The sequence below is a fragment of the Heteronotia binoei genome, chromosome 10 (genome assembly GCF_032191835.1).
Source record: "Heteronotia binoei isolate CCM8104 ecotype False Entrance Well chromosome 10, APGP_CSIRO_Hbin_v1, whole genome shotgun sequence".
Lineage (NCBI taxonomy): Eukaryota > Metazoa > Chordata > Lepidosauria > Squamata > Gekkonidae > Heteronotia > Heteronotia binoei.
Window position 1 is genome coordinate 3,943,226 of NC_083232.1, and position 17,537 is coordinate 3,960,762.

A 17,537-nucleotide genomic window follows, 5' to 3' on the forward strand; every position below is an offset into this window, starting at 1 on the left:
CAAACAAAAGCCTGCTTCTTGTCAAGATGGCTCACCTGCGGGCGATTCTTCTCACTAGGGTGAGTGACTAGGAAAAGGGCTCTTTAAAAGTTTGCAATAAAAGCGCGGTGGGAGGGGTTGGAAGTGCAACCAGACATCTCCCCTGGAGAAAGCCCTCCCCAATTCCCAGAATGTTAAAAAAACCCCATCCTTTCTACTAACCTCCTTTCTGTATTTGGAAAAAAACAAAACCTGAAGCGTCCGGGCTGGATGGGCCAACGTTTTTGTCTCCGGATTGTTGTTTTTTGGCAGGGAGGCCCCTAGCCTAGTAAGAGCCCCGTGGGGCAGAGTGGTAAAGCTGCAGTACTGCAGTCCTAAGCTCTGTTCACGACCAGAGTTCGATCCAAACGGAAGCTGGGTTCAGGTCGCTGGCTTGAGGTTGACTCAGCCTTCCGAGGTTGGTCAAAGGAGTCCCCAGCTTGCTGGGGGGGGGGGGGGAAGCATAGATGACTGGGGAAGGCAATGGCAAAACCACCCTGTAAAAAGTCTGCCATGGAAATGTTGTGATGTGACGTTACCTCAGAGTTGAAAACGACTGGTGCTTGCACAGGGGACTACCTTTACCTTTTCGTTTTAAACAATTTTACTGATAACATATGGTAACAAAATATAATTATATCATTACTATCTCTAACCCATATGATATTTTCCAATCTCCCCTCCCTCCCTTACTAGACTCCCACCGAGGTTATATACTTAAGATCAGTTATAAAGGTACCCTTAACCAATCAAAGTTCAATATCTTTCTTTTCTCATATTCATATTAAAAAATTGTCCAATGTCTTTTTACATTCCACTCTTTCTCTACATATCCTCTAATTTTCTTCCACTCCTTTTTAAACACATCCAAATCATGGCCTCTTAAAGTTCTTGTTAATTTGTCCATCTCGCTCCACGATAAAACTTTCACAATCCAATCCCATTTCTCTGGTATTTTTTCTTGCTTCCACAACTGCGCATACAATGTCCTAGCAGCTGAGAGCAAATACCAAATTAGAGTTCTATCTTCTTTTGGAAATTTTTCCCATTTGTAATCCCAACAGAAAGGTCTCTGCAACTTTCTTAAAGTCGTATCCCAAAATTTTAGACTTTTCTTGTTGTATCATCTGCCAAAACTTTTTTGCTTTTTCACAAGTCCACCACATATATAAAAAAAAGAACCTTCATGAGGGACTACCTTGACCTTTTTACCCTAGTCTAGACCTCATCTCTTCTACTAATTCCATAGGTGCTGTGTGGCCCGGACCTCATCAAAGATCCAGAACAGGGTGCCCAGCTCAATGACACGGTTGCCAACTCCTGCGCACAACGTGAGAGGGACATCAGGACCACGTACCTGAATCATACAGGCAGTGCAGTGCAATGGTCAGAGCGCCAGACTGGAAGACCCTACTTGGCCATGCAAGGACCATGGCCTGACCCACCCCCCGGGATTGTCAAGGGAATAAAAGATGGGAGGGGATTAAGGTTGGCATGCCCCCCCCTTGCTCTCAGAGCCCTCAAAAACGGGTCGAGCCCCAGCAGAGATCAGCCAGAGGTTTTCAGGAATTTCACAAAGGTAATTCCTCCTTTCCTGGCTGTTGGGCCACAGCATCTATGATTCAGATAATGTGCGTTTGAACTGCGAGGTTCCATCAGGGGTGTCCAACTCATAAGAACTTAAGAGAAGCCATGTTGGATCAGGCCTATCCAGTCCAACACTCTGTGTCACATAAGAGAAGCCCTGTTGGATCAGGCCAGTGGCCCCTCCAGTCCAACACTCTGAGTCACATAAGAACATAAGAGAAGCCATGTTGGATCAGGCCAGTGGCCCATCCAGTCCAACACTCTGTGTCACATAAGAGAAGCCCTGTTGGATCAGGCCAGTGGCCCATCCAATCCAACACTCTGTGTCACATAAGAGAAGCCATGTTGGATCAGCCCAATGGCCTATCCAGTCCAGTTTGGTGTAGTGGTTAAGTGTGCAGACTCTTATCTGGGAGAACCGGGTTTGATTCCCCACTCCTCCACTTGCACCTGCTGGAATGGCCTTGGATCAGCCATAGCTCTGGCAGAGGTTGTCCTTGAAAGGGCAGCAGCTGTGAGAGCCCTCTCCAGCCCCACCCACCTCACAGGGTGTTTGTTGTGGGGGAGGAAGGTAAAGGAGATTGTGAGCCGCTCTGAGACTCTTCGGAGTGGAGGGCGGGATATAAATCCAATATCTTCTTCTTCTTCTCCCAACACTCTGTGTCACACAGTGGCCAATATGTGTTTGTGTACACACACACACACACATATATATATATATACTGTGGCTAATAGCCACTGATGGACCTCTGCTGCATATTTGTATCCAATCCCCTCTTAAAGCTGGCTATGCTTGTAGCCACCACCACCTCCTGTGGCAGTGAATTCCGCATGTTAATCACCCTTTGCGTGAAGAAGGACTTCCTTTTATCCGTTTTAACCTGACTACACAGCAATTTCATTGAATGCCCACGAGTTCTTGTATCGCGAGAAAGGGAGAAAAGGACTTCTTCCTCTACTTTCTCCATCCCATGCATAATCTTGTCAACCTCTATCATGCCACCCCGCAGTCAACACTTCTCCAAGCTAAAGAGCCCCCAGCGTTTTAACCTTTCTTCATAGGGAAAGTGTTCCAAACCTTTACACATTCTGGTTGCCCTTTTCTGCGCTTTTCCCCAATGCTTGAACATTCTTTTTGAGGTGTGGCGACCAGAACTGCACACAGTACTCCAAATGAGACCGCACCATCGATTTATACAGGGGCATTATGACACTGGCTGATTTGTTTTCAATTCCCTTCCTAATAATTCCCAGCAAGGCGTTGGCCTTTTTTATTGCAATCGCACCCTGTCTTGACTCATTTGTTATGAGGGCTGGATCTGTCCTAAATGAGACCTTGTCGGGCTGAGCCATGTCTGGCCAGGCCATGTGTTAAGATTAGGTAGCAGAGATAGAAACTTTTAAAAGAGCACAGACAAACACCACTAAAGATTTTTTTTTTTTTTTTAAACCTTTAAAATAAAACATGCTTAAAACATTAGCACTTGTTAAGTCTTAAAGGTGCTTTCTACGTTTCTCCCGTGGGATCCAGGGAACTGGGCAAAGGAAGCTCTGGTTCTTTCCCTCCCTCCCCAGGGGACCAGGAGAGGGAGGAGCCTCAGCCAATGGAGAAAACTGAGGTTTTGCTCTGTAGTTCCTGTGCGATTGAGCAAGCTTTGCAAAGCAAGCTGAGATGCAGAAGGAAGCAAGAGAGAGGGAGAAGAAAGCAGACAAGAGCCAGTTGCTCCAGGGCCTGATAGGAGCCCTCCAGCGGGCTGATTTGGCCCCCGGGCTGCATGTTTGACACCCCATGCACTCCAGGTGTAGTGGTTAGACTGTCAGCCTATGATCTGGGACACCCAGGTTCAAATCCCTAACCTGCCATTGAAGTCTGCTGGGTGTCCTTGGGCCAATCATACACCCCTCAGCCTAGCCTACCTCACAGGGTGGTTGTGAGGATAAAATGAAGTGCAGGACAACCATGTACGCCACTGGGGAGAAAGGCAGGATGCAAATCAAGTACATAAATCAAGTGAAAATAAATTCAGACCCATCCTGTACCAGTCCCTTATCAGTCACCATCTAGAAGGGAGGTCAGCGCTTCATCTTGTGTCGGTGAGTTCCGTAAGCTAATCGCACATCAAAGGATGCATTCTTGCTATTTGAGTTTCATTTTTAGCCGAGGAAGTTTTCAGGCTGTTATTGGAAGCTGCCTTAAGCCACAAGGAAAGACAGAATATAACTGTTGTGTTAAATAAAGAGCCAGGGTGGTAGAGAAGAAGAGTGGAGTTAAATGGTGGCTCAGTGGTAGAGCATCTGCTTGGGAAGCAGAAGGTCCCAGGTTCAATCCCCGGCATCTCCAACTAAAAAGGGTCCAGGCAAGTAGGCGTGAAAAACCTCAGCTTGAGACCCTGGAGAGCCTCATAAGCATTAGGGAGGGATGGTGGCTCAGTGGTAGAGCATCTGCTTGGGAAGCAGAAGGTCCCAGGTTCAATCCCCAGCATCTCCAACTCAAAAGGGTCCAGGCATGTAGGCGTGAAAAATCTCAGCTTGAGACCCTGGAGAGCAGCTGCCAGTCTGAGTAGACAATACTGACTTTGATGAACCGAGGGGGTTTGATTCAGTAGAAGGCAGCTTCAGATGTTCACAAGGAATGAAGGCAACTTTAAGGAAGGGACGGTGGCTCAGTGGTAGAGCATCTGCTTGGGAAGCAGAAGGTCCCAGGTTCAATCCCCGGCATCTCCAACTCAAAAGGGTCCAGGCAAGTAGGCGTGAAAAACCTCAGCTTGAGACCCTGGAGAGCCTCATAAGCATTAGGGAGGGATGGTGGCTCAGTGGTAGAGCATCTGCTTGGGAAGCAGAAGGTCCCAGGTTCAATCCCCAGCATCTCCAACTCAAAAGGGTCCAGGCATGTAGGCGTGAAAAATCTCAGCTTGAGACCCTGGAGAGCAGCTGCCAGTCTGAGTAGACAATACTGACTTTGATGAACCGAGGGGGTTTGATTCAGTAGAAGGCAGCTTCAGATGTTCACAAGGAATGAAGGCAACTTTAAGGAAGGGACGGTGGCTCAGTGGTAGAGCATCTGCTTGGGAAGCAGAAGGTCCCAGGTTCAATCCCCGGCATCTCCAACTCAAAAGGGTCCAGGCAAGTAGGCGTGAAAAACCTCAGCTTGAGACCCTGGAGAGCAGCTGCCAGTCTGAGTAGACAATACTGACTTTGATGGACACCGGGGGGGGGGGTGTGGTGGTGGTCTGATTCAGTATAAGGCAGCTTCATATGTTTGTATGTTCACTAACCGAGCTCTAACAGAAACTGCTCTTGAGAGGAACAGCTCTGCTAGAACTTGTGACTAAGCCAAGCTCACACCAGAAGGTGATTATGGAGCAGTGGAAATCAAGCCCGGTTCTCCCAGATAAGAGTCTGCACACTTGACCACTACATCAAACTGGCTCTCGAATGTGAGACAGCCGGTGCAGTGTTGGATAAGGATCCGGGAGATCCAGGTTCAAATTCCGGTTTCCACGCCATGAAAATCTGCCAGACAGCCCGGAGTCTGGCCCACACTCTCTACTTAGCCTACCTCACAGGGTTCTTGTGAGGATAAAACAGAGGAGAAGGGTGTGAGCCGCTGGAGCGAAAAAGCAGGATTTGAACGAAGTTAAAAAAAAAAAAACCCAAATGTGAAAATCCTGGATTTCCTGCCAATCGAATCCATTTGGGTAAGTGGAGGCCAGGAAGACTTTATGGCAAGATCTTCCCGAGCGATGTGTTTTGGGGTCTGCAAAAACACAAAAGACTCTCTCTCTCCCTCCCTTCCCAATTTCCCTGATGGGAAACAAAAGACGCTGCGGAAAGCTGGGAGTGATTCCCCCAGGGCTGGAGGGAGAGAGAATTTTTTTTTTTTAGGGAAGCGTTTATGCTTTTACAATTAATCATAACCAGCCCAGACAGTCCTGGGAACTTCTGGAGCTGGTTGCAACCCGCCCCCCCCCTCTTTCCTTTGCAGTCCAGCTCGAGCCCTCCCCGGCTCTTTTGCTCCTGGGTGTGAACCGGGGGTCTGGCTTTGTAAGAGCGGGGAGGGGACAGGAAGGGGAAGGCATCCCAGTAATGTGGAGAGAGGGACGGATGCCGCTAAAAACGCCAGCTGCACCCTGCTAAGAGCTTTGAACAGGCAGCTTCAAAGGAAAGCAAACTCACCTGAAGGCGGGTGGGGGGCACGGAATCATCATCTCTGCCCACCCCCTCAGAAAGTGGCTCAGGAAGCCAGGCCCTCTATAATCTGCGGGCAGAGGCAATAAAGGCGGGCCAGAGATCTGCGTTTATGGCCTCTTAACTGGGGGGGGGGGTACTTCAAGGGAAGAGGTGGGTGGCATCTCACTCTGGACCTGTTAGGAGAACATCAGAAGAGCCCTGCTGGATCAGACCAGGGAGGGTCCATCTAGTTCAGCATTCTGTCTCACACAGTGGCCAGCCAGTTCCTCTGGAGGGCCAACAACAAAGCGGAGAGGCTGAGACCTTCCCCTGAGAAGAACATCAGAAGAGCCCTGCTGGGTCAGACCAGGGAGGGTCCATCTAGTCCAGCCTCACACAGGGGCCAGCCAGTTCCTCTGGAGGGCCAACAACAGGGCAGAGAGGCCGAGGCCTTCCTCTGAGAAGAACATCAGAAGAGCCCAGCTGGATCAGACCAGGGAGGGTCCATTTAGTCCAGCGTCTTGTCTCACACAGTGCCCACCCAGTTCCTCTGGAGGGCTAACAACAGGGCAGAGAGGCCGAGGTCTTCCCCTGAGGAGAACCTCAGAAGAGCCTTGCTGGGTCAGACCAGGGAGGCTCCATCTAGTCCAGCATTCTGTCTCACACAGTGGTCAGCCAGTTCCTCTGGAGGGCTAACAACAGGGCAGAGAGGCTGAGGACTTCCCCTGAGAAGAACACCAGAAGAGCCCTGCTGGATCAGACCAGGGAGGGTCCATCTAGTCTAGCCTCCTGTCTCACAGTGGCTAGTCAGTTCCTCTGGAGGGCCAACAACAGGGCAGAGAGGCTGAGGCCTTCCCCTGAGAAGAACACCAGAAGAGCCCTGCTGAATCACACCAGTGAGGGTCCATCTAGTCCAGCCTCAACGCTTAAGGCTAGCTTTGAATTCTCCGAGGTCGGGTTCGTTCCAGAGGGAAAACCCATGTGTGGGACTGCACAGAGACCACGAAGAAGATCATCAGAAGAGCCCAGCTGGATCAGACCAGGGAGGGTCCATTTAGTCCAGCATCTTGTCTCACACAGTAGCCAACCAGTTCCTCTGGAGGTCCAACAACAGGGCAGAGAGGCTGAGACTTTCCTCTGAGAAGAACATCAGAAGAGCCCTGCTGGATCAGACCAGTGAGGGTCCATCTAGTCCAGCCTCCTGTCTTCACACAGTGGCCAGCCAGTTCCTCGAACTCAGGTCGTGAGCAGAGCTTAGGACTGCAGTACTGCAGCTTTAACACTGCGCCACGGGGCTCTTAACTTTTCATAGAGAGGGGTCCAAAACGCCCTCTTTGTCAACTCTCTGCACCCCGTACATAATTTTATAAACCTCTGTCATATCCTCCCACCCCCAAGTCATCTCTTTTCTAAACTGAAAAGTCCAGAACTCTTCAGCCTTTCCTCCTACGCAAGACATTCCAACCTCCCCCCACCCCAATAATCTGAGTTGCCCTCCTCTGCACTTTCTCCAACTCTGCAATGTCCTTTTGGAGACACGATGACCAGAACTGTACACACCATTCCCAATGAGGCCAATACCATAGATCTGGGGTGTCAAACATGCGGCCTGGGGGCCGAATCAGGCCCTTGGAGGGCTCCTATCAGGCCCCCAAGCAACTGGCTGTCATCTGTTTCCTTCTCCCTCTCTCGTTTCCTTCTGCATCACAGCTTGCTTTGCAAGGCTTGCTCAATCGCACAGGAGCTACAGAGCAAAACCCTGATTTTCTCCATTGGAAGAGGCTCCTCCCTTGGGGAGGAAGGAGGAGAGGAATAGCTTGCTTTGCCAGGCTCGCTCAATTGCACAGCAGAGCTACTGAGCCGAGCCTCTCTTCTTTCCATTGGCTGAGGCTCCTCCCCCTCCTGGTCCCCTGGGGAAGGAAGGAAAGAGCCAGAGCTCCCTTTGCCGAGTTCCTTGGATCCCATGGGAGAAATACAAAGAAAGCACTTTTAAGATCACAAGTGCAAACGTTTTAAGCGCTTGGGACTCTTTAGCTTGGAGAAACGCCGACTGCGGGGTGACATGATAGAGGTTTGCAAGACAATGCATGGGATGGAGAAAGTAGAGAAAGAGGTACTTTTCTCCCTTTCTCACAATACAAGAACTCGTGGGCATTCGATGAAATTGCTGAGCAGACAGGTTAAAACGGATAAAAGGAAGTACTTCTTCACCCAAAGGGTGATTAATAGGTGGAATTCACTGCCACAGGAGGTGGTGGCGGCTACAAGCATGGCCACCTTCAAGAGGGGTTTATATAAAAATATGGAGCAGAGGTCCATCAGTGGCTATTAGCCACAGTGTGTGTGTGTGTGTGTGTGTGCATATATATAAATTTTTTGGCCACTGTGTGACACAGAGTGTTGGACCGGATGGGCCATTGGCCTGATCCAACATGGCTTCTCTTATGTTCTTAAGCATGTTTTAAGTTATTTTTTTTAAAGCTTTAGTAGTGTTTGTCTGTGTCCTTTTAAAAGTTTATATCTCTGGTGGTGTTGTTCAGTCGCAGTTGAGTCCGACTCTTTGCGACCCCGTGGACCAAGTCACGCCAGGCCCTCCTGTCTTCCACCCCCCCCCCCGAAGTCTGCTTAAATTCGTGTTTGTTACATCAGGAACGCTGCCCAGCCATTTCATCTTTTGCCGGCCCCTTCTTTGGCCTACTGTCTTTCTCAGCATCAGGGTCTTCTCCAGGGAGTGCTCCCTTCTCATAGGGTGGCCAAAGTATTTCAGCTTCAGCATCTGACCTTCCAGGGAACAGTCTGGGTTGATTTCCCTTAGGACTGACTGATTGGATCTTCTTGCAGTCCAAGGGACTCTAGTTGTGTTGTTGTTCAGTCGCACAGTTGAATCTGACTCTTTGCGACCCCATGGACAAAGTCACGCCAGGCCCTCCTGTCTTCCACCATCCTCCGAAGTCTGCTCAAATTCGTGGTTGTTACATCAGTAACGCTGTCCAGCCATGTCATCTTTTGCCGTCCCTTTCTTCTTTTGCCTTCTGTCTTTCCCAGCATCAGGGTCTTCTCAAGGGAGTGCTCCCTTCTCATTTGGTGGCCAAAGTATTGGAGCTTCAGCTTCAGCATCTGACCTTCCAGGGAACAGTCAGGGTTGATTTCCCTTAGGACTGACAGATTGGATCTTCTTGCAGTCCAAGGGACTCTCAAGAGTCTTCTCCAGCACCACAGCTCGAAAGCATCTATTCTTCTGCACTCGGCCTTCCTTATGGTCCAGCTCTCACGGCCATACATTACTACTGGGAATTCCATCGCTTTGACTATACGGACTTTTGTTGGCCGGGTGATGTCTCTACTTTGTATTATACTGCCCAGGTTTGCCATGGCTGTTTCTGGTACCTAATCTTAAATAGGTACACACATGGCTCGGCTCGACCCAACAAGGTCTCATTTATGTCAGATGCGTCCCTCGTAACAAACGAGTACAACTCCCCTGCCATAGATCTATCCAGGGGCATGGCATTATCAGCCATTTTATTCTCGGTCCCTTTCCTAAAACCCCCAACAGCACGGTTTGCCTTCTTCACCGCTGCAGCACTCCTTCATTCTCTTCATTCGCATGAAGGCTGACTCCTTCATTCTCTTTCCCCCTCTCCGTCTCGACAAGTTCAGACTCCATTAGCCTGTACTTGACGCTGGGGATTTTTTTTTTGTCCCAATGTGCTTTGCCTCACAAGAGGAGAGAGGCATGCAGAGCCCTTCAGGCGGCTTTTTCACCTCGATTGGAAACCATCAAGGGAATTCACCGAGGCCTAAAGAGGAACAGCTCGTTACGAATGCAACTAATTCATTTAGAACAAAGCAGGAGACAAACGCACCTTTAAGACCAACTAAGTTGTATTAAGAATGCGAGCTTTCGTATGCTCTTCAGCAGACTTCGTTGGGCAAAATGGGAATGGCAAGCAGCAAATCTTAATATAAGTGGGCAGTGAGTTGGTACGTAGAATCATGGGAATGTTTTTATCAGATTAAAAGAATCACAAATAGGGATCTGTGTTTGTTAGTGTTAGGACAAAGCAGGGCTGAAAAAGCACTGGAGGGTGTTGTAGCTGTTTTACTGCAAAGGAACTTCAAGAACAGAATGGAGAAAGAAATTGCTGAATTACAAATTATCGTGAAACTTGGAACAAACACCTCCCCGGGACTGAACAGGGATATTGGGTTTTTTTTTTTTTATCTCATTACATATCCTAAACCAACTCTCACTGAGTATAGCTGTGCATCCACAGTGTTCCAATGTATTAACAGTGTATCAGAATAATGTGGGGTTTTTTGTGTTGACATGCTCAAATGAGGGACATGGGCTGTTTGTCTCATTACATATAGAAGAAGATTTTGGATTTATATCCCGCCCTATACTCTGAATCTCAGAGTCTCAGAGCGGTCACAATCTCCTCTACCTTCCCCCACCCCACCCCAACAAACACCCTGTGAGGTAGGTGGGGCTGAGAGTGCTTTTACAGCAGCTGCCCTTTCAAGGACAGCTTCTATGAAAGCTATGGCTGACCCAAGGCCATCTCAGCAGGTGCAAGTGGAGGAGTGGGGAATCAAACCTGGTTCTCCCAGATAAGAGTCCGCGCACTTAAACACTACACCAAACTGGCTCTCTATTAGAGGTATGGCTGACCCAAGGCCATCTCAGCAGGTGCAAGTGGAGGAGTGGGGAATCAAACCCGGTTCTCCCAGATAAGAGTCCGCGCACTTAACCACTACACCCAACTGGCTCTCTATTAGAGCTATGGCTGACCCAAAGCCATTCCAGCAGCTGCAAGTGGAGGAGTGGGGAATCAAACCCGGTTCTCCCAGATAAGAGTCCGCGCACTTAACCACTACACCAAAGTGGCTCTCTAACCTATACTACACTATACTAACTATACTAACCTACCTTCCACTATACTTTAATGCACCCTGTTTTTCTAATGGCTAACTTACATTATTTCTCTTTTAGAACAGTGTATCAGAATATTTGGGGATTTTTGCTGTTGTTTTTTTGGTATACTCAATGCGGGATATTGGCTGTTTGGTCACTGCATATACCAACCCATCCCTCCACTGTATTTTAATGTCTTCCTTTTTTTCTAATGGCAAACCTTCATGGATGTTATAATCTCTCGAGAAACCATGCCCTAAACTAACAAAGCCGGAATGTTACCTAGATTTATGGCACTTCGCACCTACCACAGCAGTCTGCGTTTTAGCACCCTCCTGTGTTGTTTCAGCCCTGCTTTGTCCTAACGCTAACAAACACAGACTCCCGATTGGTGATTCTTTTAATCTGCTAAAAACATCCCCATGATTCCACGTACCAACTCACTGCCCACTTATATTAAGAACGGCTGCTTGCCATTCCCATTTTGTCCGATGAAGTCTGCTTAAGAGCATACGAAAGCTGACATTCGGAATAAAACTTAGCTGGTCTTAAAGGTGCACTTGTCTACTGCTTCGTTCTGTTGCTTCGGCGGCCTACTGGGAATGAATTCATTGAATTAAAGCTTCCTAGATTGGAACAAGAACTTTGCAAAGAGGCTATCTCTCCAGGCCTCACCTGGAGGATAATTGAAAAGCCTAGAGTTCCACAGGCAATGACTTAACCAACAACAACAAAAAAACTGTGGAAAAATAACGAAAAATTAATGATAGATACTTCACAATTGTAATAGATAATTAAGCACTTCAACTTCACACATTTTCACATATTATTACGTATAACGGCGTATTACCAAAAATGCAAAGTATAAAGTACAAGGAATAAATATTCAAAAGTGCTTGCAGTTAGTCCATATCCAGTTTGAAATCCTTGAAAACTATTAATTAAAGTGCCAGTCTCCAATGCGTTGCAATTGCAGATAATTCTTGTTCTTCAGCAAAGAATGTATGATGTTAAGACGTTGCTTTAAACGTCCTTTCTTTAAAGACGTTTATTGTATAGTGGAAGGTCATAAGCCTCTAACAGTAAAGCTTGTAATACTGTTTCACGGTCCCTCATGTTCTTCCGGACTGCCCTTTCTATAGCAGTCCACGAGCAAGATACCTAGATGCTCTGCTCTCCGACCATCAAGGCCTTTCTGACACTGCCAAGGCCCGCTTTTTACTCCACGGGAAACACAACTTTGTCACTACTCACGTTGCTTGCTTTTTACAGGTTGCGATCCAAATCAGAGAGGCTTTCACTCATGCACAGAGACTGACCAAGAGAGAGATCTCGGGGTCGTGGTAGATAACTCACTGAAAATGTCAAGACAGTGTGCGTTTGCAATAAAAAAGGCCAACGCCATGCTGGGAATTATTAGGAAGGGAATTTAAAACAAATCAGCCAGTATCATAATGCCCCTGTATAAATCGATGGTGCGGTCTCATTTGGAGTACTGTGTGCAGTTCTGGTCGCCGCACCTCAAAAAGGATATTATAGCATTGGAGAAAGTCCAGAAAAGGGCAACTAGAATGATTAAAGGGCTGGAGCACTTTCCCTATGAAGAAAGGTTGAAACGCTTGGGACTCTTTAGCTTGGAGAAACGTCGACTGCGGGGTGACATGATAGAGGTTTACAAGATAATGCATGGGATGGAGAAAGTAGAGAAAGAAGTACTTTTCTCCCTTTCTCACAATACAAGAACTCGTGGGCATTCGATGAAATTGCTGAGCAGCCAGGTTAAAATGGATAAAAGGAAGTACTTCTTCACCCAAAGGGTGATTAACATGTGGAATTCACTGCCACAGGAGGTGGTGGCGGCCACAAGCATAGCCACCTTCAAGAGGGGTTTAGATAAAAATATGGAGCACAGGTCCATCAGTGGCTATTAGCCACAATGTGTGTGTATATATAAAAATTTTTTGCCACTGTGTGACACAGAGTGTTGGACTGCATGGGCCATTGGCCTGATCCAACATGGCTTCTCTTATGTTCTTATGTTCATAGCCCACAGCTATTTTATGTCATTTAACTTTTGCTGGTTTTTAAGGTTTTTTTAATTCTATTCTATAGTGTTGCTGTTGGTTTTAAAGTATACTGTATTCTTACATTAATGCCAATAAAGGTCTAAAGGAGTGAAAAGGAGTAATACTGTTTCAAATGTCTTCATCTGAGAGACAGATTCCACTTATCAACTTCCAGCATGCCACATTCTTGTGAAACTAGCTCTGGAGAAAACCAAGCCGGCTGCCTACTGGGAACGAATTCATTGAATTAAAGCTTCCGAGTCTGGAGCAAGAACATTGCAAAGAGGCTATCTCTCCAGGCCTCACCTGGAGGGTGGCAACTCGAGTTGCTCCTCCTATCCTTTCCCCTCCCACCTTTCTTCTTCCCTAGCAAGGCTGGAGGGCTGAAACGGAGACCGACGGGCACATGCCCTGGTGCTTTGGAAAAGAAATGCAAAACGGGGACGCCATGGGACCAATCCTGTCTCCTCCCCCTTGTTGCACTCACCATTCCCAGCTGCTGGGCACGCATGTGCTTGATTAAAGACCTGCAAAGTTCTCCCCTCCCCCCCACCCCCGCCGTGTCCTCTCCCTCCCCCCCACCTTCTTTTGCTTTGCCCCACCACTGGGGGCCACTTCCTGCCTGCAATTAATTTTCCATCTGCAGGAACATCTGAGAGAAATTTGCCCTCTATGAAATGGGATATACACAAACACACACACACAAATGCATCGTGCGCACCGTGTGTGTCTCTCTCTGTCCAGGAAAGGGGGATTTTTCTGCCAACCGCCCAGTGCCCCCTAGTGGCCAAACGAGCATCTCCTGGCTCAGAGGGTTAAAAAGGGATTACGGTTCCGGAGGTTGCTTGTCTCAGCTTGCCCCCTCCTGAACTCCTGAGATGCCGGAAAAAACGAGCGCAGTTTATGGCGGCGGCAGTTAATGCCTGGACTCTGTGATGCTCTTCTCAGAACATTAAACGGCTATAAAGTCTTTCGTTTGGTTTTAATGTTCCCGGCATGTTCAAACACACCGTAACAGGGTCACTGCGGAACAGGGCTGGCCAAACTGCGGCTTTGGAGTCGCGTGTGATTCTTTCTCACGTATTGTGTGGCTCTCCAAGCCCTGGCTGGATTGGAGAAGGCATTTGTCTCTTGAAATCACTTCTTTATGCCTGGGATGGAGAAAGCATAGTCAGTTTTAAGAGGGGAGTGGATGAGAATATGGAGCAGAGGTCCATCAGTGGCTATTAGCCACAGTGTGTGTGTGGACTGGATGGGCCACTGGCCTGATCCAACGTGACTTCTCTTATGTGACACAGAGTGTTGGACTGGAGGGGCCACTGGCCTGATCCAACATGGCTTCTCTTATGTTCTTATGTGACACAGAGTGTTGGACTGGAGGGGCCACTGGCCTGATCCAACAGGGCTTCTCTTATGTTCTTATGTGACACAGAGTGCTGGACTGGAGGGGCCACTGGCCTGATGCAACAGGGCTTCTCTTATGTTCTTATGTGACACAGAATGTTGGACTGGATGGGCTGTTGGCCTGATCCAACATGGCTTCTTTTATGTTCTTATGTGACACAGAGTGTTGGACTGGAGGGGCCATTGGCCTGATCCAACATGGCTTCTCTTATGTTCTTATGTGACACAGAGTGTTGGACTGGATGGGCCACTGGCCTGATCCAACAAGGTTTCTCTTATGTTCTTATGTGACACAGGGTGCTGGACTGGATGGGCCATTGGCCTGATCCAACAGGGCTTCTCTTATGTTCTTATGTGACACAGAGTGTTAGACTGGAGGGGCCATTTTGCCTGATCCAACAGGGCTTCTCTTATGTTCTCATTTGACACAGGGTGTTGGACTGTAGGGGCCATTGGCCTGATCCAACAAGGCTGAGGAGCTAGAAAATAGTACTTTGCATATTTCTGCCCCTGCAAACTTGCAGATTTCCCACCCGCCCCCGCCCACCATCGAGTTGTTGTTGACTTACAGCAATCCTATGCGGTTTTCTAGGCAAGATCATGACAACTAGAAGAACAGAGGTGGTTTGCCCCTTGCCTGCCTCCCCCCTCCCTCCCTTCCATCCGATGTTCAGGACCGGTGGCTCTCAAACCATCTAACATTTCTTCTCTGTCGCTCTTATGTTAAACAAGTTTGGCCACCCCGGCTCTAGAAGAACTGCGTTTCATCTGAACTAGCATCTTCTCCGGATTGCACGAGCCATACCGAGCCCCCTTGCCCGTGTCAGAGGCTGCTGGGCACAGCTCTGATTGGCTAGAGCCAGTACATCTACTAACCTCTTTCTCCCTTTGAATATATATTTTTTTAACATTAAAAGGAACCTTTTAACATTAAAAAGATCCTGAGGAAGTACTAACCAGGGACAACACTGCTGAGCTCCGCAGATCTGACAAAACTGCCCCCTTCACGTCAGGAGTAACTTGCCGACGCTCACATTATAAAGATAAATAACCTGCAGCACTTTTAACCGAATATCTGCCCTGAGCCTGTCTCTGAAGGGAAGGCAAGGCATAAGTGTAATGAATAAATAAGCCAAAACACACACACACAAATTCATGAGCAGGAGAAAGAAAAAAAACCCCAGGCTCTCAGCCTCCTGTACCAGAGCTGTTCTCCATCAACCAGAATAAGCTGGAACGACTAAAGACTGTCAAAAAGAAAAGGCCGTGTCAGCAACGCTCACTCACTTCTCCATGAACTGCAGGACCCACTTGGTGGTGGCTCGGGCCACGGACTGGATTTCAGGCACTCCTTGGCAATGGTAAGAGTTCCCGCAATGAGCGTAGACCCCCGCTAACTCCGTAGGTCCTGCTGCAATCGCCCGGGCCAGTTCAAGGGCAGCTGGGTCGGTGTGCCTTAAGCCGGCTGGAAAGAAGAGATCGAGAAACAGGGTTAGTCCCTTCCCCGCTGCCTGTGTCCGATTCCTAGAATTCCTAGAATCAGCTTTGCTCGCTGTGGCTTGTGTGGTGCTCTGTATGGCTTTGCTCCCTGTGCTGGATGCCTCGTCTGAGGAAGTGTACTTAAGGGCACACGAAAGCTGACGTTCTCAATAAAAATTGGTTGGTCTTAAAGATGCCACTTGACTCCTGCTTTGTTCAACTTTTTACTATTCTGTCATTGTCCCATTTTACATTCTCAACCCCTGCCTACCAGATAATTTCTCTTCACTGTCATTGGTTCTTAAATCTGCACCATGTTGCATTCTGGGCCACTGCTTACCGCTCTGTGTGGCTCTGCTCAGCTCTGTATGGCTTTGCTCCCTGTGCTGGATTCCTCGTCTGACGAAGTGTGCTTAAGAGCACACGAAAGCTGACGTTCAAAATAAAAACTGGTTGGTCTTAACGGTGGGGCTTGACTCCTGCTTGATTCCTAGAGTGTAGAGCACAGCTGTTCAAGAGGCAGCGCAAAGGGGCATAGTGCCATCTAGTGGCAGGTGTGGGCATACCTCTAGCTGGACTTGGGAGACCAACGGGATTTTCAGAGTATACATTTTGGAAAATCAAAGTTCCCTTTTGTCAAATAAGACTCCAACTTGTATCTGAGGAAGGGAACTTTGACTATCAAAAGTTCTTACCCTCCAAATCTTGGCCGTCCTGTAAGGTGCGCCTGGACTCTTGGTTATTATTATTACCAAGCAGAGGAGACCTTCTTTTTCTTTTTAATAATTCCTCCCCCACCCTCCCACCCCCCAAAAAACCAACCCTGACCTCCTTCACAATCTTCTCAGTGGCTGCCAGAGAATTCTAGCAACCCTGTTGGGGCAAAACTACCTTTAAAAGGGGATTAGAGAGTCACAAGGAGAAGTCTATCCATGACTCCTACACACAGTGACTGAGGGGAACCTCCACATTCAAAGGCACCAATCCTCTGAAACCCAGAGCCAAAAAGAGAAGATATTGGATTTATATCCTGCCCTCCACTCTGAATCTCAGAGCAGCTCAGTCTCCGTAATCTTCCTCCCCCAAAACGGACACTCTGTGAGGTGGGTGGGGCTGAGAGGACTCTTACAGCAGCTGCCCTTTCAAGGACAACCTCTGCCAGAGCTATGGCTGACCCAAGGCCATTCCAGCAGGTGCAAGTGGAGGAGGGGGGAATCAAACCCGGTTCTCCCAGATAAGAGTCTGCACACTTAACCACTACACCAAAATGGCCCCAGAAGAAGGCCTCAGCCTCTCTGCCCAGTTTCTGGACCTCCAGAGGAACTAGCTGGCCACTGTTTGAGACAGGAGGCTGGACTAGATGGACCCTCCCTGGTCTGACCCAGCAGGGCTCTTCTGATGTTCTTCTCAGGGGAAGGCCTCAGCCTCTCTGCCCAGTTTCTGGACCTCCAGAGGAACTAGCTGGCCACTGTGTGAGACAGGAGGCTGGACCAGATGGACCCTCCCTGGTCTGACCCAGCAAGGCTCTTCTGAGGTTCTTATCAGGGGAAGGACTCAGCCTCTCTGCCCTGTTGTTGGCCCTTCAGAGGAACTAGCTGGCCACTGTGTGAGACAGGAGGCTGGACTAGATAGACCCTCCCTGGTCTGACCCAGCAGGGCTCTTCTGATGTTCTTCTCAGGGGAAGGCCTCAGCCTCTCTGCCCAGTTTCTGGACCTCCAGAGGAACTAGCTGGCCACTGTGTGAGACAGGATGCTGGACTAGATGGACCCTCACTGGTCTGATCCAGCAGGGCTCTTCTGATGTTCTTCTAAGGGGAAGGCCTCGGCCTCTCTGCCCTGTTGTTGGCCCTCCAGAGGAACTGGTTGGCCACTGTGTGAGACAGGAGGCTGGACTA

General features: G+C 48.6%; 1 protein-coding gene across 1 annotated transcript in view; it reads right to left on the reverse strand.

Moving 5' to 3' along the window:
• The window catches only part of LOC132578102 (D-serine dehydratase-like), a 30,707-nt gene that overhangs the window by 10,851 nt on the left and 2,319 nt on the right, over positions 1-17,537 (reverse strand). Inside the window, exon 3 of the mRNA XM_060247946.1 lies at positions 15,451-15,628. Within this exon, the coding sequence (XP_060103929.1) occupies positions 15,451-15,628 (178 nt within the window). The remainder of the gene's footprint in view (positions 1-15,450; positions 15,629-17,537) is intronic.